Consider the following 22,450-nt stretch of genomic DNA (forward strand, 5'->3'; position numbering starts at 1 on the left):
TGACGACTTTTCTGGTATACAGTGTATCACAAAAGTGAGTACACCCCTCACATTTCTGCAGATATTTAAGTATATCTTTTCATGGGACAACACTGACAAAATGACACTTTGACACAATGAAAAGTAGTCTGTGTGCAGCTTATATAACAGTGTAAATTTATTCTTCCCTCAAAATAACTCAATATACAGCCATTAATGTCTAAACCACTGGCAACAAAAGTGAGTACACCCCTTAGTGAAAGTTCCTGAAGTGTCAATATTTTGTGTGGCCACCATTATTTCCCAGAACTGCCTTAACTCTCCTGGGCATGGAGTTTACCAGAGCTTCACAGGTTGCCACTGGAATGCTTTTCCACTCCTCCATGACGACATCACGGAGCTGGCGGATATTCGAGACTTTGCGCTCCTCCACCTTCCGCTTGAGGATGCCCCAAAGATGTTCTATTGGGTTTAGGTCTGGAGACATGCTTGGCCAGTCCATCACCTTTACCCTCAGCCTCTTCAATAAAGCAGTGGTCGTCTTAGAGGTGTGTTTGGGGTCATTATCATGCTGGAACACTGCCCTGCGACCCAGTTTCCGGAGGGAGGGGATCATGCTCTGCTTCAGTATTTCACAGTACATATTGGAGTTCATGTGTCCCTCAATGAAATGTAACTCCCCAACACCTGCTGCACTCATGCAGCCCCAGACCATGGCATTCCCACCACCTTGCTTGACTGTAGGCATGACACACTTATCTTTGTACTCCTCACCTGATTGCCGCCACACATGCTTGAGACCATCTGAACCAAACAAATTAATCTTGGTCTCATCAGACCATAGGACATGGTTCCAGTAATCCATGTCCTTTGTTGACATGTCTTCAGCAAACTGTTTGCGGGCTTTCTTGTGTAGAGACTTCAGAAGAGGCTTCCTTCTGGGGTGACAGCCATGCAGACCAATTTGATGTAGTGTGCGGCGTATGATCTGAGCACTGACAGGCTGACCCCCCACCTTTTCAATCTCTGCAGCAATGCTGACAGCACTCCTGCGCCTATCTTTCAAAGACAGCAGTTGGATGTGACGCTGAGCACGTGCACTCAGCTTCTTTGGACGACCAACGCGAGGTCTGTTCTGAGTGGACCCTGCTCTTTTAAAATGCTGGATGATCTTGGCCACTGTGCTGCAGCTCAGTTTCAGGGTGTTGGCAATCTTCTTGTAGCCTTGGCCATCTTCATGTAGTGCAACAATTCGTCTTTTAAGATCCTCAGAGAGTTCTTTGCCATGAGGTGCCATGTTGGAACTTTCAGTGACCAGTATGAGAGAGTGTGAGAGCTGTACTACTAAATTGAACACACCTGCTCCCTATGCACACCTGAGACCTAGTAACACTAACAAATCACATGACATTTTGGAGGGAAAATGACAAGCAGTGCTCAATTTGGACATTTAGGGGTGTAGTCTCTTAGGGGTGTACTCACTTTTGTTGCCGGTGGTTTAGACATTAATGGCTGTATATTGAGTTATTTTGAGGGAAGAATAAATTTACACTGTTATATAAGCTGCACACAGACTACTTTTCATTGTGTCAAAGTGTCATTTTGTCAGTGTTGTCCCATGAAAAGATATACTTAAATATCTGCAGAAATGTGAGGGGTGTATTCACTTTTGTGATACACTGTATAAGAAAGAAAAAATAAATGAATAAAAATGTTTTTTTAATAGTATTTGCATTATTTTATTTGGATTTTCCATACTGTCCCAACTTTTTCTGATTTGGGGTTATAATAGACTTGGGAAAAAAGAAGTGAAAATTATCACATTTACCATTTTGTAATGTACACAAATGTTCTCTTTTATGTTTTTAAATATTCAGTTTGTCTTTTATTTAATTTAGTTTTAATATCTGAATCCATTTAGATGATAAATATTTAAGAAAAGAATAAATCAGGAAAGGGGTTAAATACTTTTTCACAGCACTGTATTTATTGTGTTTTAAATATTTTTTAAATGTCTTGAAATGTTTCCTTATTAAAAAGAAAATCTCCATAAATGTATCACTGCCTCACAGACTCTAAAATCACCCAAACAGTTTAATGTTACACTTTCATGTAAATTTTACATTTAATTTGTTAAATCTGACAGTTTCACTTTTGATCCTGAATTAACCCAGAACCCCGGGTAGAGGAGCTGAGTGAACGTGGTCTGAACTCTGTGGAGGAGCTTCATTGTATCAGAGACGCTGTAGAAAGACAGAGTTCCTGCTTCATAATCCACATACACTCCTATTCTAGAGGAACTCGGCATTATGGGAATTTTTGTCTCTTTATTATTGTGCCAGAATGAAAAGCTGGATCGAGAACATAACAAAATCCATGACTTATTATTCCGTCGAAACCCACACTCAACACCACCTCCCTTCCTGCTGATGCTTTTATATGACACTGCTATATCAATCACATCATTCCCACTCCACTCAACCTCCCAGTAACAGCGTCCACTCACACTCTCTCTACACAGAACCTGGTACCAATTATCAAATCTATCTGGATGATCAGGATACGACTGTAATGTTTTACTCCAGGTCACCACTTTGTTCTTTTCAGACAGCTGGAGGTTTTTATTTACTGTGTTTGGATCCAGTGTGAACCGACAAACATCTGGAGAGGAAACACAAAATAAACCAATTAACATAGAAGAGAGTGTGTATATATATATATATATATATATATCACTGATTGTGCAAGTTCTCCTACTTAGAAAGATGAGAGAGGTCTGTAATTTTCATCATAGGTACACTTCAACTATGTGAGACAAAATGAGGAAAAAAAATCCAGGAAATCACATTGTAGGATTTTTAAAGAATGTATTTGTAAATTATGGTGGAAAATAAGTATTTGGTCAATAACAAAAGTTCAACTCAATAATTTGTAACATAACCTTTGTTGGCAATGACAGAGGTGAAACGTTTCCTGTAAGTCTTCACCAGGTTTGCACACACTGTATTTGTATTTTGGCCCATTCCTCCATGCAGATCTCCTCTAGAGCAGTGATGTTTTGGGGCTGTCACTGGGCAACACGGACTTTCAACTCCCTCCACATATTTTCTATGGGGTTGAGGTCTGGAGACGGAAATGCTTTTTACGGAGCCACTCCTTCATTGCCCGAGCGGTGTGTTTAGGATCATTGTCATGCTGGAAGACCCAGCCACGTTCCATCTTCAATGCTCTCACTGATGGAAGGAGGTTTTGGCTTAAAATCTCACGATACATGGCCCCGTTAATTCTTCCCTTAACACGGATCAGTCGTCCTGTCCCCTTTGCAGAAAAACAGCCCCAAAGCATGATGTTTCCACCCCCATGCTTCACAGTAGGTATGGTGTTTACTCAGCATTCTTCTTCCTCCAAACACGACGAGTTGAGTTTTTACCAAAAAGTTCCATTTTGGTTTCATCTGACCACATGATTTTCTCCCAATCCTCTTCTGGATCATCCATATGCTCTCTGGCAAACTTCAGACGGGACTGGACATGTACTGGCTTAAGCAGGGGGACACGCCTGGCACTGCAGGATTTGAGTCCCTCTCTGCGTAGTGTGTTACTGATGGTAGCCTTTGTTACTTTGGTCACAGCTCTCTGCAGGTCATTCATCAGGTCCCTCCGTGTAGTTCTGTGGTTTTTGCTCACCGTTCTCATGATCATTTTGACCCCACAGGATGAGATCTTGACCCCAAGGGAGATTATCAATGGTCTTGTATGTCTTCCATTTTCTTACAATTGCTCCCACAGTTGATTTATTCACACCAACCTGCTTGCCTATTGTAGATTCACTCTTCCCAGCCTGGTGCAGGTCTACAATTTTCTTCCTGGTGTCCTTCGACAGCTCTTTGGTCTTGGCCATGGTTGAGTTTGGAGTCTGACTGTTTGAGGCTGTGGACAGGTGTCTTTTATACAGATAACGAGGTCAAACAGGTGCCATTAATACAGGTAACGAGTGGAGGACAGAAGAGCTTCTTAAAGAAGAAGTTACAGGTCTGTGAGAGCCAGAAATCTTGCCTGTTTGTGGGTGACCAAATACTTATTTTCCACCATAATTTACAAATAAACTCTTTAAAAATCCTACAAAGTGATTTCCTTGAAGTGCACCTATGATGAAAATCACAGACCTCTCTCATCTTTTTAAGTAGGAGAACTTGCACAATCAGTGGCTGACTAAATACTTTTTGGCCCCACTGTGTATATATATATATATATATATATATATATATATACTGTATATACAGTATATACTGTATATATACTGTATATATATATACAGTGTATCACAAAAGTGAGTACACCCCTCACATTTCTGCAGATATTTAAGTATATCTTTTCATGGGACAACACTGACAAAATGACACTTTGACACAATGAAAAGTAGTCTGTGTGCAGCTTATATAACAGTGTAAATTTATTCTTCCCTCAAAATAACTCAATATACAGCCATTAATGTCTAAACCACCGGCAACAAAAGTGAGTACACCCCTAAGAGACTACACCCCTAAATGTCCAAATTGAGCACTGCTTGTCATTTTCCCTCCAAAATGTCATGTGATTTGTTAGTGTTACTAGGTCTCAGGTGTGCATAGGGAGCAGGTGTGTTCAATTTAGTAGTACAGCTCTCACACTCTCTCATACTGGTCACTGAAAGTTCCAACATGGCACCTCATGGCAAAGAACTCTCTGAGGATCTTAAAAGACGAATTGTTGCGCTACATGAAGATGGCCAAGGCTACAAGAAGATTGCCAACACCCTGAAACTGAGCTGCAGCACAGTGGCCAAGATCATCCAGCGTTTTAAAAGAGCAGGGTCCACTCAGAACAGACCTCGCGTTGGTCGTCCAAAGAAGCTGAGTGCACGTGCTCAGCGTCACATCCAACTGCTGTCTTTGAAAGATAGGCACAGGAGTGCTGTCAGCATTGCTGCAGAGATTGAAAAGGTGGGGGGTCAGCCTGTCAGTGCTCAGACCATACGCCGCACACTACATCAAATTGGTCTGCATGGCTGTCACCCCAGAAAGAAGCCTCTTCTGAAGTCTCTACACAAGAAAGCCCGCAAACAGTTTGCTGAAGACATGTCAACAAAGGACATGGATTACTGGAACCATGTCCTATGGTCTGATGAGACCAAGATTAATTTGTTTGGTTCAGATGGTCTCAAGCATGTGTGGCGGCAATCAGGTGAGGAGTACAAAGATAAGTGTGTCATGCCTACAGTCAAGCATGGTGGTGGGAATGCCATGGTCTGGGGCTGCATGAGTGCAGCAGGTGTTGGGGAGTTACATTTCATTGAGGGACACATGAACTCCAATAAGTACTGTGAAATACTGAAGCAGAGCATGATCCCCTTCCTCCGGAAAATGGGTCGCAGGGCAGTGTTCCAGCATGATAATGACCCCAAACACACCTCTAAGACGACCACTGCTTTATTGAAGAGGCTGAGGGTAAAGGTGATGGACTGGCCAACCATGTCTCCAGACCTAAACCCAATAGAACATCTTTGGGGCATCCTCAAGCGGAAGGTGGAGGAGTGCAAAGTCTCGAATATCCGCCAGCTCCGTGATGTCGTCATGGAGGAGTGGAAAAGCATTCCAGTGGCAACCTGTGAAGCTCTGGTAAACTCCATGCACAGGAGAGTTAAGGCAGTTCTGGGAAATAATGGTGGCCACACAAAATATTGACACTTCAGGAACTTTCACTAAGGGGTGTACTCACTTTTGTTGCCGGTGGTTTAGACATTAATGGCTGTATATTGAGTTATTTTGAGGGAAGAATAAATTTACACTGTTATATAAGCTGCACACAGACTACTTTTCATTGTGTCAAAGTGTCATTTTGTCAGTGTTGTCCCATGAATAGATATACTTAAAAATCTGCAGAAATGTGAGGGGTGTACTCACTTTTGTGATACACTGTATATATATATATATATATATATATATATATACAGTGTATCACAAAAGTGAGTACACCCCTCACATTTCTGCAAATATTTCATTATATCTTTTCATGGGACAACACTATAGACATGAAACTTGGATATAACTTAGAGTAGTCAGTGTACAGCTTGTATAGCAGTGTAGATTTACTGTCTTCTGAAAATAACTCAACACACAGCCATTAATGTCTAAATAGCTGGCAACATAAGTGAGTACACCCCACAGTGAACATGTCCAAATTGTGCCCATATGTGTCGTTGTCCCTCCCTGGTGTCATGTGTCAAGGTCCCAGGTGTAAATGGGGAGCAGGGCTGTTAAATTTGGTGTTTTGGGTACAATTCTCTCATACTGGCCACTGGATATTCAACATGGCACCTCATGGCAAAGAACTCTCTGAGGATGTGAGAAATAGAATTGTTGCTCTCCACAAAGATGGCCTGGGCTATAAGAAGATTGCTAACACCCTGAAACTGAGCTACAGCATGGTGGCCAAGGTCATACAGCGGTTTTCCAGGACAGGTTCCACTCGGAACAGGCTTCGCCAGGGTCGACCAAAGAAGTTGAGTCCACGTGTTCGGCGTCATATCCAGAGGTTGGCTTTAAAAAATAGACACATGAGTGCTGCCAGCATTGCTGCAGAGGTTGAAGACGTGGGAGGTCAGCCTGTCAGTACTCAGACCATACGCCGCACACTGCATCGGTCTGCATGGTCGTCATCCCAGAAGGAAGCTGACGCACAAGAAAGCCCGCAAACAGTTTGCTGAAGACAAGCAGTCCAAGAACATGAATTACTGGAATGCCCTGTGGTCTGACGAGACCAAGATAAACTTGTTTGGCTCAGATGGTGTCCAGCATGTGTGGCGGCGCCCTGGTGAGAAGTACCAAGACAACTGTATCTTGCCTACAGTCAAGCATGGTGGTGGTAGCATCATGGTCTTGGGCTGCATGAGTGTTGCTGGCACTGGGGAGCTGCAGTTCATTGAGGGAAACATGAATTCCAACATGTACTGTGACATTCTGAAACAGAGCATGATCCCCTGCCTTCGAAAACTGGGCCTCATGGCAGTTTTCCAACAGGATAACGACCCCAAACACAACCTCCAAGATGACAACTGCCTTGCTGAGGAAGCTGAAGGTAAAGGTGATGGACTAAACCCAATTGAGCACCTGTGGCGCATCCTCAAGTGGAAGGTGGAGGAGTTCAAGGTGTCTAACATCCACCAGCTCCGTGATGTCATCATGGAGGAGTGGAAGAGGATTCCAGTAGCAACCTGGGCAGCTCTGGTGAACTCCATGCCCAGGAGGGTTAAGGCAGTGCTGGATAATAATGGTGGTCACACAAAATATTGACACTTTGGGCACAATTTGGACATGTTCACTGTGGGGTGTACTCACTTATGTTGCCAGCCATTTAGACATTAATGGCTGTGTGTTGAGTTATTTTCAGAAGACAGTAAATCTACACTGCTATACAAGTTGTACACTGACTACTCTAAGTTATATCCAAGTTTCATGTCTATAGTGTTGTCCCATGAAAAGATATAATGAAATATTTGCAGAAATGTGAGGCCCTACACCATACTAATAAATTATTGTGGTCTAAAACCAGGTGTTTCAGCTTCATTGTCCAACCCCTGTATATATATATATATATATACACTGCACAAATACACAGACACTACACATACACACTGAAATACTACTCAAACACACAAATACTACTCACACAGACACTAAACATACACATAAATACTACACAAATACACAAATACTACACAAACACACATACTACACAAACATACATGAACACCACAAACACACACAACTACTACACAAACGCTACACAAACACTACACAAATACACACAAATACTACACAAACATAGACACCCCACAAACATGGCACATTCATTTACAATTCACACATTCACAAAATTTACACAGACACACACCAGCAACACACAATTTAAACACATACAAACCCTACATGTACACACAGACACATTACACAAACACACACATTACACAAACACCACAAAAATGCATACCAACCCTACACATACACACAAACACTACACAATCACACAAACTCTACACAAACACACATACATTACACAAACACACAGACACTACACACAAATACAACTCAAACACACACATTACACAAACACTTCACAATCACACAAACACTACACATACACACAAACACTGCACAAACACAAATCACTCAAACAGTTTAATGTCACACTTTCATGTAAATTTTACATTTCATTTGTTAAATCTGACAGTTTCACAGATCCATAATAAAACCAAAACCCCGGGTAGAGGAGCTGAGTGAACGTGGTCTGAACTCTGTGGAGGAGCTTCATTGTATCAGAGGCGCTGTAGAAGGACAGAGTTCCTGCTTCATAATCCACATACACTCCTATTCTAGAAGAACTCTGCATTATGGGAATTTTAGTCTTTTTCTTATTGTGCCAGAATGAAAAACTGGATGGAGAACAGCACAAACTCCAGGACTGATCATTGATCCAGGACTGAACAGTGGTCTTTAGCAAGCACCAACATGTCCCTAATCCGAGGCATGATCACTGTCAGAACCACTTCACCACTGTCCAAACAAATTCCAAAATAGATCAGAAAAGTAATTGCAATATATCAGTCTGGAAAAAGTTACAAAGCCCATTCTAAAGTTTTAGTACTTCAGCGAACCACAGTAAGAGCCATGATATCCATATGACACTTGGAACAGTTAAGACACTTCAAGAGCTCATCAATGTCTCATCAAGAACCCAGACAAACATTTAGGAAACCACAGGACCTGCTGACCTCAATTTAGATCTGATTTAATGATTCCAGTATTAGAAGGAGACAGCACAAATAAAATCCATGAGAGAGTCACAAGGTAAAATCACTGTTAACTAAGAGGAACATGAAGCCTCGCCTCTCATTTACCAATATAAGAACCTTAATGACCCTCAAGCTTTTTGTTGATAATGTTCTGTGAACTGATTATTCAAAATTCTTATACTTGCAATGAAGCTTAAACAGCATTTTACAATAAAAACATCTCACTAACAGTCAGTCATGGTGGTGGTTGTGTGATGGTGTTTCAGTTAAAGAAGAACATCTGGTCATCAGTTCATGATGTAAAGATTAAACACTCGTGTAATAAAAAAACATAACAATTCCAAATAACAAGAGAAGATCTTTGTTAAAATAAATCTGAGAAAATAAAGTTTAAGTTTTGACTTAATCAGATTTAGACTTGAACCAAACTGAGCTGCTGTAGCATCTGAACTTGTAAAGTGTGACAAATATGTAAAAATACAGATAACTGGGGATGCAAATACTTTTTCACTGCACTGTGTCTGTTTTTGTGCTTGTGAGAAACTTACATTGTAGAAAATCTTCTCTGATTTTAGGTTCAGGAGGTGAAGTAATCCGGACTTTCTTCACTGCAGAAAGAGTAACAGTACAATCACTAATCACAGTAAATACATTCATACACATAGCTATTATTATTATTCTGTTTAGCCCACTATGTAAGAGGAGGGTGCCACCCCTTGTCTATTTTGTGTGTGTTAGTTTAGGCCTGGTTTGGCAGTTTAGCTGTTGTGCTTATTTCTTTTATTTGGCACCATCTACAGTTCACTTTGTGAGTGGGAGTTTTGTTGGATTTTAAGTTCTAGTTTCTACATTTGTGTTAAGTAATTATAAAAACCTGCAAGATTTAAAGACCTGCTGAGTAAAGTTGATTTAGCTGAGTATAAATCTGGTTTTCTGCCTCCTCATTTTCACACTTCACTAAGTTATGTAGCACACTGGCAACTTACTAATGTACCAGCAATTACACTATTCTTAAATGATTGTTTTACTTGTTTTAACTTCATGATCTCTGAAATGTGACAAATATGTAAAAATACAGATAACTGGGGGGTGCAAATACTTTTTCACTGCACTGTGTATGTTTGTGTGTTTGTGAGAAACTTACATCGTAGAAAATCTGGTCTGATTTTAAGTTCAGGAGGTGAAGTAATCCGGACTTTCTTCACTGCAGAAAGAGTAAAAGTACAATCACTAATCACAGTAAATACATATTTACACCAGAAATTGACGCAGGTACAGCCAGTAAGAAATTTGATATGTTCTCCCAGTGTTTGTCTGAAGTGACCTTAAGTCTGATAAGGGTTAGTGAGTAAATGAATGATGTTGTAAGATGTAAAATGTTCATGTTGGTGGATTTGATTGTTTTGTTTGATGTTTGAGTACCGAAGCATTTTGGAGACAATGGAACACTGAGGGCTTGAACTCACCTTCATCTGGTATCTTCTCACACTGCTCTTTCCAGAATTCTTCTACTTTCTCTCTCAGCTGAGATACAGACTTTGTAACATCATTAAATGAGAGGAAAGGACTGATTTTGATGGTGGCTGATTCTGCAGATCCAGCAGGAGCCAAGAGAGACTGAAAATTCTACATCCAGACAAATAATGTTCACAGAGAAACAACAAGATGATGATGAATCACAAATGATGGATAACAGACATGAAGCACAAGAGTGATGTTTCTCCTAATAACATTAACAGTATTTCATGATCTCTCGGAAAAGCTGATTCTAATTCTCACAATTTCTCAGAACCCTGAGTGTTATGACTTTATGGGTCATAATGTGTTTTGTGTAGGGTGGTTTCTCTTTGTTACAGATTTGTGGAAGCGATGCTTTGCTTGTGATATGGTTCTGTCGCGTTTCCGGCTCTCCCCAACATGTTTGAATGAATGATAACAATAATCGAGTTCAAGGGAACAAATTTCTCAACGAAAGGGTCGTCAAGTTACAAGGTCCCGCTGTATTTTATTACTTGGACTGGTGCAGCAATAATATAATTATTTGTAGTTCTGTTACCTGGAGGAAATGAACGGGATCCTCTGTGTGTGAAAGCTGTTCCAGTTCAGCATCTTTCCTCTTCAGCTCTACAATCTGCTGCTCCACCTGCTTCAGGACTTTTTCAGCTCGACTTACTTCTAGAGTCTCTCGATCTCTGATCAGATCTTTTAGCTCAGAGCATCTTCTGTTAATTGAGTTGATTAGTTCAGTACACATCATCTCAATGTTTTTCACTGCTGTCTGTGCAGAACACTGTTAGAAGATTCAGAAAGAGGAAACGTTTCTTACTTTGATATTTGTCCATCCATTCACATTCATATGTAGCTACTGGCCAAATTAAGACTTTCATCACTCATAGCTTGGTGAAGGTGCTAAATGGCTTGGTTTTTCATACCCTTGTAAATGTTACCATCATCATCATGTCCACATGATGCAGTATTTGATACTTTACTTCCCAGACTTAAGAAAGAGTTTCAGTCTTCTACCTTCCACCTTAAACTTCAGCACTTCTTCAGTGTTCATCATCACTTTAGTTTTTACTGCATTTATCAGCATGTTATATTTCCTCACAGACTTTTGATACAACACACCTGCTCCTGCATATCCTTAATTCAAAATGATGTGTGAATTAAATCTAATAAAACACCATATATATATATATATATATATATATATATATATATATTAGGGCTGTCGAAGTTAACGCGATAATAACGCATTAACGCGATCTCAATTTAACGCGATTAAATAAAATAGTGCCATTAACGCAAATTCTAGTTCATGTTGACACTTGACTGGTAGAACAAACGTTTTAATGTCGGACTTGCCACCGTTTTTCATTTGCGGTTTGTTAACATAATGTAACCGATCGTCGTAGTGATGCAATTGCTTAATAAAGAAATAAATACATGGTATATTCACAAGTTGTCGGGAGCAGAAGACTTTATTACACTTAATTAACTTCTTCTTCTGTACCGAATACCGGAAAGCTGAGTCAAGCACGTTAGTTCATGAACTATGGAAGCCCCAAAGGGTCAAAACACACTCACTTCGTGTAGAAACGTCCATCAAACCATCGTCACGATACAATCACAGACAAGTCTGTTACAATAACTACGCCTTATCCCACCTAAAGCACCGCTGATCTACAATGTTTGCTGATGGAGAAATTCTAACCTACAATCTGACATTTACTGCCTAGTATGTGAGTGAATAAAACTCCCTTACAGTTTTCTCTTGTCCCAGCAGTTTTTAACATCAGTACATTTAGCATAAAATGTGTTCACCATTGTAATTGTAACATTTCACTTAAAAATCCTTGTTTTCTATAACATTTACACAGCCTTTTTTTAATGCGATTAATCGCGATGAACTATATGAAATTCTGAGATTAATCGCGATTAAAAAATTTAATCGTTTGACAGCCCTAATATATATATATATATACAGTGAGGAAAATAACACACTGCTGATTTTGCAAGTATTGATTTTTAAATAATTAATTTGCATATTATTGCATAAAATAAGTATTTGATACAATGGAAAAACAGAACTTAATATCTGGTACAGAAACCTTTACAGAGGTCAGACGTTTTCTGTAGTTCTTGACCAAGTTTGCACACACTGCAGCAGGGATTTTGGCCCACTCCTCCATACAGATCTTCTCCAGATCTGTCAGGTTTCGGGCTGTCGCTGGGCAACATGGAGTTTCAGCTCCCTCCAAAGATTTTCTATTGGGTTCAGGTCTGGAGACTGGCTAGGCCACTCCAGGATCTTGAAATGCTTCTTACAGAGCCACTCCTTAGCTGTGTGTTTCGGGCCATTGTCATGCTGGAAGACCCAGCCACAACCCATCTCCAATGCTCTTACTGAGGGAAGGAGGTTGTTGGCCAAAATATCGCTATACATGACCCCATCCATCCTCCCTTCAATACGGTGCAGTCGTCCTGTCCCCTTTAAAGAAAAGCACCCCCAAAGTATGATGTTTTCACGCCCATGCTTCACGGTTGGGATGTTTGTACTCATCCTTCTTCTTCCTCCAAACACGGCGAGTGGAGTTGATACCAATAAGCTCTATTTTGGTCTCATCTGACCACATGACCTTCTCCCATGCCTCCTCTGGATCATCCAGATGGTCTTTGGTGATCTTCAAATGGGCCTGGACATGTGCTGGCGTGAGCAGGGGGACCTTGCTTGCCCTGCAGGATTTTAATCCATGGCGGCATAGTGTGTTACTAATGGTAATCTTTGAGACTGTGTTCCCAGCTCTCTTCAGGTCATTGACCAGGTCCTCCCATGTGATTCTGGGCTAATTCCTGACCTTTCTCAGGATCATCCTTACCCCACGAGGTGAGATCTTGCATGGAGCAGCAGACCGAGGAAGATTGACAGTCATCTTGTGTTTCTTCCATTTTCTAATAATTGCGCCAGCAGTTGTTGCCTTCTCACCAAGCTGCTTGCCTATTGTCCTGTAGCCCATCCCAGCCTTGTGCAGGTCTGCAATTTTGTCCCTGGTGTCCTTAGACAGCTCTTTGGTGAAGAGGTTGAAGTGTGACTGAGTGTGTGTACAGATGTCTTTTATACAGGTTACCAGTTCAAACAGGTGCAATAAATACAGGTAATGAGTGCAGAATAGGAGGGCTTCTTAAAGAGGTCTGTGAGAGCCAGAATTCTTGCTGGTTGGTAGGGGATCAAATACTTATTTTATGTAATAAAATGCAAAGTAATTATTTAAAAATCATACAATGTGATTATCTGGATTTTTTTTTTAGATTATGTCTCTCACAGTTGAAGTGTCCCTACGATAAAAATTAAAGGCCACTCCATTCTTTGTAGGTGGGAAAACTTGCAAAGTCGGCAGTGTATCAAATGCTTGATTTCCTTACTGTATGTGTGTGTATATATATATACAGTACAGGCCAAAAGTGGTCATTCCTGTGGTTTTTCTAGATTTTTTATTTTATTTTCTACATTGTAGATTAATACTAAAGACATCCAAACTATGAAGGAACACATATGGAATTATGTAGTAAACAAAAAAGTGTTAAACAAACCAGAATATGTTTTATATTTTAGATTATTCAAAGTAGCCATCTTTTGCTTTAATGACAGATTTGCACACTCTTTGAAATTTTCTCAACCAGCTTTACTAGGTATCCACCTGGAATGGTTTTCAATGAATGTTTGTGCCTTGTCTAGAGTGAAGTTCTGGAATTTGTTGCTTTTTTAATGTGTTTGAGACCATCAGTTGTGTTGTGCAGAGGTAGAGTTGGTAACATTTAAAACATATTCTGGTTTGTTTAACACTTTTTGGTTCACTACATAATTCTTCATAGTTTAGATGTCTTCAGTATTAATCTACAATGTAGAAAATAAAAATAATCAAGAAAAAACATTGAAGAGAAGGTGTGTCCAAACTTTTGACTGGTGTGTCCAAACTTTTGGCCTGTACTGTATATATATATACAGTGGGGGAAATAAGTATTTGATCCACTGCTGATTTTGTAAGTTTACTCCCCTACAAAGACTTGAACAGTCTATAATTTTTATGGAAGGTTTATTTTAACAGAGAGACAGAATATCAACAAAAAATCCAGAAAAAAAAACATTAAAAAAAAGTTATAAATTAATTTGTATTTAATTAAGGGAAATAAGTATTTGATCCCCTACCAACCAGCAAGAATTCTGACCCCCACAGACCGGTTATGTGCACAAATGGAATGGGCAATCAGCAAGAAGCTTGGTGAGAAAGAGACCACTGTTGGTGTGATAATTTGAAAATGGAAGAAATACAAGATCACAGTCAATCACCCTCGCTCTGGAGATCCATGCAAGATCTCACCTCGTGGGGTAAGAATGATTCTGAGAAAGGTGAGGTCAGCCCAGAATTACACGGGAGGAGCTTGTCAATGATCTCAAGGGAGCTGGGAGCATAGTCACCAAGAAAACCATTAGTAACACACTTACCCGTAATGGATTTAGATCCTGCAGTGCCCGCAAAGTCCCTTTGCTCAAGAAGGCTCATGTACAGGACCATCTAAAGTTTGAACAATGAACACCTGAATGATTCAGAGAAAGCTTGGGAGAATGTGATATGGTCAGATGAGACCAAAATTGAGATCTTTGGCATCAACTCCACTCGCCGTGTTTGGAGGCAGAGAAATGCCCAGTGGGGATGGTGTTCTTGGGGTCATATCCAGCATTTCTCTGCTCCCAGCTCCCTTGAGATCATTGACAAGCTCCTCCCGTGTAATTCTGGGCTGACCTCACCTTGAGAATCATTCTTATTCCTACGAGGTGAGATCTTGCATGGAGCTCCAGAGCGAGGGCGATTGACTGTGATCTTGTATTTCTTCCATTTTCGAATTATCGTGCCAACAGTGGTCTCTTTCTCACCAAGCTTCTTGCTGATGGTCTTGTAGCCCATTCCAGCCTTGTGCAGGTCTACAATCTTGTCCCTGACGTCCTTTGATAGCTCTTTGGTCTTGCCGATGGTGGTCGAGAGATTTGAATGGAAGAAACTGATTCTGTGACAGCAGTCTTTTATACAGGGACATGACTAATTTTTGTGCCTTTTGTGCACATAACCGGTCTGTGGGGGTCAGAATTCTTGCTGGTTGGTAGGGGATCAAATACTTATTTCCCTTAATTAAATACAAATTAATTTATAACTTTTATTTAATGTTTTTTTTCTGGATTTTTTGTTGCTATTCTGTCTCTCTCTGTTAAAATAAACCTTCCTTAAAAATTATAGACTGTTCAAGTCTTTGTAAGGGGGTAAACTTACAAAATCAGCAGGGGATCAAATACTTATTTCCCCACTGTATATATATACACAGTACAGGCCAAAAGTTTGGACACACTTTCTCATTCCTGTGGTTTTTCTAGATTTTTTTTTTAATTTTCTACATTGTAGATTAATACTAAAGACATCCAAACTATGAAAAACTAATATCCAAAACTATTTCTCAACCAGCTTTACTAGGTATCCACCTGGAATGGTTTTCAATGAATGTTTGTGCCTTGTCTAGAGTGAAGTTCTGGAATTTGTTGCTTTTTTAATGTGTTTGAGACCATCAGTTGTGTTGTGCAGAGGTAGAGTTGGTAAAATATAAAACATATTCTGGTTTGTTTAACACTTTTTGGTTCACTACATAATTCTTCATAGTTTAGATGTCTTCAGTATTAATCTACAATGTAGAAAATAAAAATAATCAAGAAAAAACATTGAAGAGAAGGTGTGTCCAAACTTTTGACTGGTGTGTCCAAACTTTTGGCCTGTACTGTATATATATATATATACATACAGTGCCATCAGAAAGTATTCACACCCCTTCACTTCTTCCACATTTTGTTACGTTACAGACATATTTGAAAATTGATTTGGGTATAGTTTTTTTTTTTTTAATCTACATGAAATAGCCCATAATGACAAAGTGAAAACATGTTTTCAGACATTTTTGTAAATTTATTACAAATGTAAACATTTAAACATAATAGGTACATAAGGTTTCACACCCATGGCTTAATATTTTGTTGAAGCACCTTAGGCAGCAATCACAGCCTCAAGTCTTTTTGGGTATGTCTGTACAAGCTTGGCACACCTGTTTTTGGGCATTTTCTCCCATTCTTCTCTGCAGATCCTCTGCAGACAGCCATTTTTAGGTCTTTCCAGAGATGTTCAATTGGATTCAAGTCCGGGCTCTGGCTGGGCCACTCAAGGACATTCACAGACTGCTCCTGAAGCCACTCCTTTGTTATCTTGGCTGTGCGCTTTGGGTCATTGTCGTGTTGGAAGATGAATAGTCACCCTAGTCTGAGTTCCAGAGCACTCTGGAGCAGGTTTTCTTGAAGAATCTCTCTATATTTGGCTGCTGTCATCTTACCCTCTATGCGGACTTGTCGCCCAGTACCTGCCGCAGGGATGGTGTTAGTCAGGCGATGAACAGTGCCTGTTTTTCTCCAGACATGATGCTTGTAGTTCAGGCCAAAAAGTTCTATTTTGGTTAAGGTGCTTCCATCTGGCCACTCTACCATAAAGGCCTGATTGGTGGAGTGTGTTAGCAATGGTTGACCTACTGGATGGTTGTCCTATCTCCACAAGGGGACACTGGAGCTCTGCCTTAGTGACCATTGGGTTCTTGGTCACCTCTTTGACCAAGGCCCTTCTTCCCCGATTACTCAGTTTGGTCGGGCGGCCAGATCTACGGAAGGTTCTGCTGGTTCCAAACTTCTTCCATTTCCGAATAATGGAGACCACAGTGCTTTTCGGGACCTTCAATGCTGCCGAAAATTTTTTTTGTCCTTCCCCAGATTTGTGCCTTGACACAATCCATTCTCGGAGGTCTAAAGACAATTCCTTTGATTTCATTGCTTAGTTCCTGCTCTGATATGCACTGTCAACTGTGAGACCTTTTATAGACAAGTGTGTGCCATTCCAAATTATGTTCAATCAACTGAATTTACCACAGGTGGTCTCCAATCAAGTTGTAGAAGCATCTCAAGGATGATCAGTGTAAACTGGATGCACCGGAGCTCAATTTTGAGTGTCATAGCAAAGGGTGTGAATACTTATGTACCTATTATGTTTAAATGTTTACATTTTTAAAAGATTTACAAAAATGTCTAAAAACTAGGGCTGTCGAAGTTAACGCGATAATAACGCATTAACGCAATCTCAATTTAACGCGATTAAAAAAAATAGTGCCATTAACGCAAGTTCTATTTGACCCTGCGAGTCATCCGTAGTTCATGTTGAGCAGACCTGGGCATTGTACGGAGACATCCCCAACCGGCCCGCATGAGATTCGTGGCAATTAAAAATTTGATGTGAATAAATGTACATCATACATGCAATATAACAGGACTGTTTTGACGGGAGCGCTGTGTCTTTAAATATCCGCAAGTTTGGATTGACGTGTGTGCGAGTGTATCAGCTTCACTGTAATACGAACAGAACTGAGTGTGACTGACGGTGGAGTTTTTAACAAGACGTGAACTTCTGAAGTATTTATTTAATGAAGTCAGGTGTAAAGCTGTTTAACGATCACAATTTAGGCTCTAAATCGCTGTTATGGTACTAAACAGAGAAATACAAGAACGTGAACGATGCGGGGGGTCACACCTGAAGCTTCACTAACTAAACTGCAAAAGCAACAAGGACTGTTTTATAAAGTTTAACACGTCCAGAACTGAAGCAGTCAGGACCAGCTCTGTGATTTTAATAAGAAAATCCAACAGTAACAAAGGACTGAAAAACAAATTAGGTAATTAGACTCAAAACAAAATAGTGTAAAGTTTATTAACCTGCACATTTTGTTCACATTTGTTTTTTTTTTTTTGCATGTTTGTTTAAATAGTGAAATAATGTTGATGTTTTTACTCTGCCTACTTCTAATTTTCTGACTGTAACATCTAAACATTAACAGCTTATTAGAACTGTACAATTTACTGCTTTTCATAAAGAGTGGGCAGTTGTAGCCTAGTGATTAAGGTACTGGACTAGTAACCAGAAGGTCGCTGGTTCAAGCCCCTCCACTGCCAGGTTGCTGCTGTTAAGCCCTTAAGCAAGGCCCTTAACCCTCAATTGCTCAGACTGTAAACTGTAACTTTAATGTAAATTGCTGTGGATAAAGCCGTCTGCTAAATGCTGAAAATGTAATGTAAATGTAAATAAAGAGATAAAATTAATATTGAGCAGAATTAAGTTCACCTTATTGGTCCGGCCCTCCACAACAGTCCCAGTTTCTTATGTGGCCCCTTGGAAAATTTAATTGCCCACCCCTGTATTACTGCCTAGTATGTGAGTGCATAAAACTCCCTTACAGTTTTCTCTTGTCCCAGCAGTTTTTAACATCAGTACATTTAGCATAAAATGTGTTCACCATTTTAATGGTAACATTTTACTTAAAAATCCTTGTTTTCTTCTTTAAAAAAAAAAATGTGATTAATCGCGATTAACTATATGAAATTCTGAGATTAATCGCGATTAAAATTTTTAATCGTTTGACAGCCCTACTAAAAACATGTTTTCACTTTGTCATTATGGGCTATTTTGTGTAGATTTTTTAAAAGAAAACTATACTCAAATCGGATGTCGACTATGACTGTAACGTAACAAAATGTGGAAAAAGTGAGAGAGTATGAATACTTTCTGATGGCACTGTATATACTGTATATATCCACTGTTGTACAGCATCAATCACCAACTAACCAGGCAGAATGTTTACATTCATGATCAAAAATGCTCCATCACTTGCAAGTTACCCGAGATATAGAAGTTTTTAATGGAGATTGGTTTAATGGAGGAGAGTCGGACTGATCCTGAGAGCTTTTCGTTTATAAAACTTACCTTGTGAGACTCCACAGCATTTATCAGCTCACAAAGTTCCTTCTCTCTGTTCTGGATTTTCTCCTGGAATTTTCTCTGAATCTCCAGCAGCTGCTTCTACACAGAATAACAATTCATAATTTACTTGTATTGTGTACGAGCACAACATGAACAACGTCAGTGTAAATGCTAATGAGTTGTTACTTGTTAAAGAGAGCTGTATAATATTTGTACCTGTTTCTCAGTTCTTTCTGCTGCAGCTGATATTGTAATATGTCCTTTATGATCATCCATGGTACACATCACACAGATACACTGCTGATCAGTACGACAGTAAACCTCCAGCAGTTTATCATGCTGAGAGCAGATCTGATCATGGAGTCGTCTGGAAGCTTTAACCAGCTTGTGATTCTTATGAGCAGGAATTCGATAATGAGGCTGAAGGTGAGTTTCACAGAAGGAGGCCAAACACACCAGACAGTATTTTACTGCTTTGGATTTTCTCTCTGTACAGTAATCACACTCCACATCTTCAGGTCCAAAAAAAAGGGAACCTTGGGCTTCTCTCTTCTTCAGGTCCTCTACAACATTTGCCAGAATAATATTTTTCCTCACAACAGGTCTTGGAGTGAAGGTTTGTCTACACTGTGGACAGCTGTATGTTCCCTTATCATCCTCCCGATCCCAGCAGTTATTTATACACACCATACAAAAACTGTGTCCACATGAGGTAGTTACTGGATCCTTCAGTGTTTCCAGACAGATTGAACAGCTGAACTCATCCTCAGTTACTGAAATTTTGGACTCGGCCATTTTTCTACACAAAAACAGAAACACCAGTAAACACAGCAAGTTATTTACAGCAGCTCAGACTTCCTGGTTTAGTTCGTGAGCGTTATGTTCATGTTTACGTTTCTCGATTTTTGTTAATTTTTTATTTTTTTGATTATCTACTGTACTCATGCTGTGCGACTTTTAATTTGCGATGTTGTTGTAGTAAGTAGTATAAGACACTAGTTAACTACTACAACCTTCATCTTATCAAAACTTGCGTTTCTTAATTTTTGTTCATCTTCTATATTTTTTTATTACTGTACCTTTACTGTAGTACATTTTATGATTCGTTACTGTACCCATGCTGTATGACTTTTATAATGTGGTTGTAGTAACTAGTACAAGTGATTAGTTAACTACTACATCCTTGGTAATTTGAAATTTTTATTACTGTACCCATACTGTAGGGTCTGTTTCTGTAATTTAAGTGTAGTGGGTGGTACATGTCACTAGGTAACTATTGCATCGTTTATTATATTAAAATAATTGATTTTAGAATTTTTGACACTGATATATTGTTACTGTACCCATACAGTAGGACTTTATACAGTTGTATTGAATGGTACATGCCACTGGGTAATAACTACACCTCGGCTTCATGCACTTTGTAGACGCTCCCTTAGCACTTCCTTAGCATTTCAACTCAGATGAAGCTCACATTTACAAAATAACAGAAAATAAAAATGTACAGAAAAAAACCTTTTTAAAAATATTTGATTGTAGTTTGTTCCTTGTTTACTGCAGAATCAGTTAATGCAGTTTCACTCATTTTTGGATGTTTATTAGTCGAGAACGAGCCGAAAGAAACTCGAATGTCAGGAGAATGTCCAAGACTTCCTGGTTTAGTTCGTGAGTGTTCTGTTCAAAACAAGTGTGTTTAAATCAAATCAACAATCTGAACTACATAAAGTAACAATACACAGTAATGTACAGAAGTGTGGAAATGTATAAACTCACCTGCGTTCATCAACTTCAATTATCAACAAAACTACAAACACAGACACGGAACAGATCCGCACTCGAACAGAACAGGATCAGATCAGTTTCACTTCTGCTGAACTAAAGGAGAGAGAGAGAGAGAGAGAGAGAGAGAGAGAGAGAGAGAGAGAGAGAACAGAACAGGATCAGATCAGTTTCATTTCTGCTGAACTAAAGGAGAGAGAGAGAGAGAGAGAGAGAGAGAGAGAGAGAGAGAGACTTTTTTTTTTTGACTTTTTACACTTCTTTATTTAAACCAGTCTTTTCAGTACAAAGAAAAAATATCTGAACCACTCTATCATATTAAAACACTTCGAAATAATTCAATGTGTAAAAAAATAAAAAGCATTTGTACAATAAAATTATCCATTTCGGCTTAACTAAAATCAATTGTAAAACAAAGCTCTTCACCATTAACTGAGCACACCGCCTCCTCACAGCACCACACTTCTTTAAAAGTCTCCATGTTTTTCATACTTTTATAAAACTTAAAATCTATTAAAATCCTTGATCTAACCAGTCTTGATAAAATCCTTGTGGCTTCACAGTCAGTACCAGTCTCCACCTTATTCTTACGGCTGATATATATTGCCATTTTTGCCTGCCCAAGGATGAAGTTGATCAACTGACATTCTGATTTTTTTCTTTTGACATATTTAAAACCAAGGATAAAAGTCTGGATTGTAAAAGTCACATTAAAATACCTAAAAACATTCTTTAAAACCTCAAACAAGGGACGCAGTCTAAAACAGTGCATAAAAGCATGAAACACTGTTTCCCTCTGATTACAAAATGGACAGTGTGGTAAAATCTCCGGGTTTAAAACAGAGATAAAAGCGTTAACTGAGATAATACCATGTAAAATTCTCCACTGCATGTCAGCAACTTTTTTGGTTAATGGGGGTTTATATAGTGCTCTCCACTCTGGTTTAACATCATCACATAACTTAAAAACATCACGCCATGGTGTGTCAGTCCTTCTATTCAGTTTTTTCTTGTTCAGAACCTTTACACAGGCTCTGTACAGCATTTTACCAGATGCAGTCTTTAAGTCTATGCTGGATTCCTCCTTACACTCCAAAAGAGGGCCTTCACACTCCTGTAAATCTGGCATGATGGTGATGTCTGGGAAGGGGTCATCCTCTGTAGGGCAAACCACCCCCGCACTATACTCCTGCATCTGCTCCCGCTCCTCAGGTGAAAGAACAGACTTCCATCTCTCGAGGACCTTACTCACAACACGAATGGACTTTACTCCCAACCGTGTGGCCACATCCTCCGCATGTGTGAAATCAGGTCCTGCAATGTCCACCAGCCGACGTAGAGTTGTGACTCCTGCTGAAACGAGGGCTCTAGTCAGTGCAGGGGTGTTTGCTCCAGTTAAATCCAGCCGTGTTCCATAAACCAGAGGTTCTTCCAAAAGCCAGTGCAAAGACGAGTCATTGTTCATTTGTATTTAAAAA

At 39.6% G+C, this 22,450-nt stretch overlaps 1 protein-coding gene across 3 annotated transcripts; it reads right to left on the minus strand.

The window, feature by feature from the left end:
- Window positions 1–1,944: 1,944 nt before the first annotated feature.
- Window positions 1,945–19,988, minus strand: LOC134326086 (E3 ubiquitin/ISG15 ligase TRIM25-like). Of its 3 annotated transcripts, XM_063008290.1 has the most exons (7): window positions 19,410–19,988; window positions 19,197–19,292; window positions 10,865–11,098; window positions 10,275–10,434; window positions 9,953–10,012; window positions 9,357–9,416; window positions 1,945–2,640 (listed from the first exon to the last, which is right to left on the minus strand). In XM_063008290.1, the coding sequence occupies exons 1-7, from the start codon at window positions 19,986–19,988 to the stop codon at window positions 2,105–2,107; spliced, it is 1,725 nt and encodes a 574-aa protein (XP_062864360.1). In that variant the 3' UTR covers window positions 1,945–2,104. The 3 variants fall into 3 exon arrangements, with proteins under 3 accessions (XP_062864360.1, XP_062864362.1, XP_062864361.1); XM_063008292.1 differs by lacking the exon at window positions 9,953–10,012 and having other exon boundaries at window positions 9,357–9,407; XM_063008291.1 differs by lacking the exon at window positions 9,953–10,012.
- Between the last annotated feature and the right edge of the window lie 2,462 nt (window positions 19,989–22,450).

This window comes from Trichomycterus rosablanca, chromosome 14, assembly GCF_030014385.1.
Source record: "Trichomycterus rosablanca isolate fTriRos1 chromosome 14, fTriRos1.hap1, whole genome shotgun sequence".
NCBI classification, from domain to species: Eukaryota; Metazoa; Chordata; class Actinopteri; order Siluriformes; family Trichomycteridae; genus Trichomycterus; species Trichomycterus rosablanca.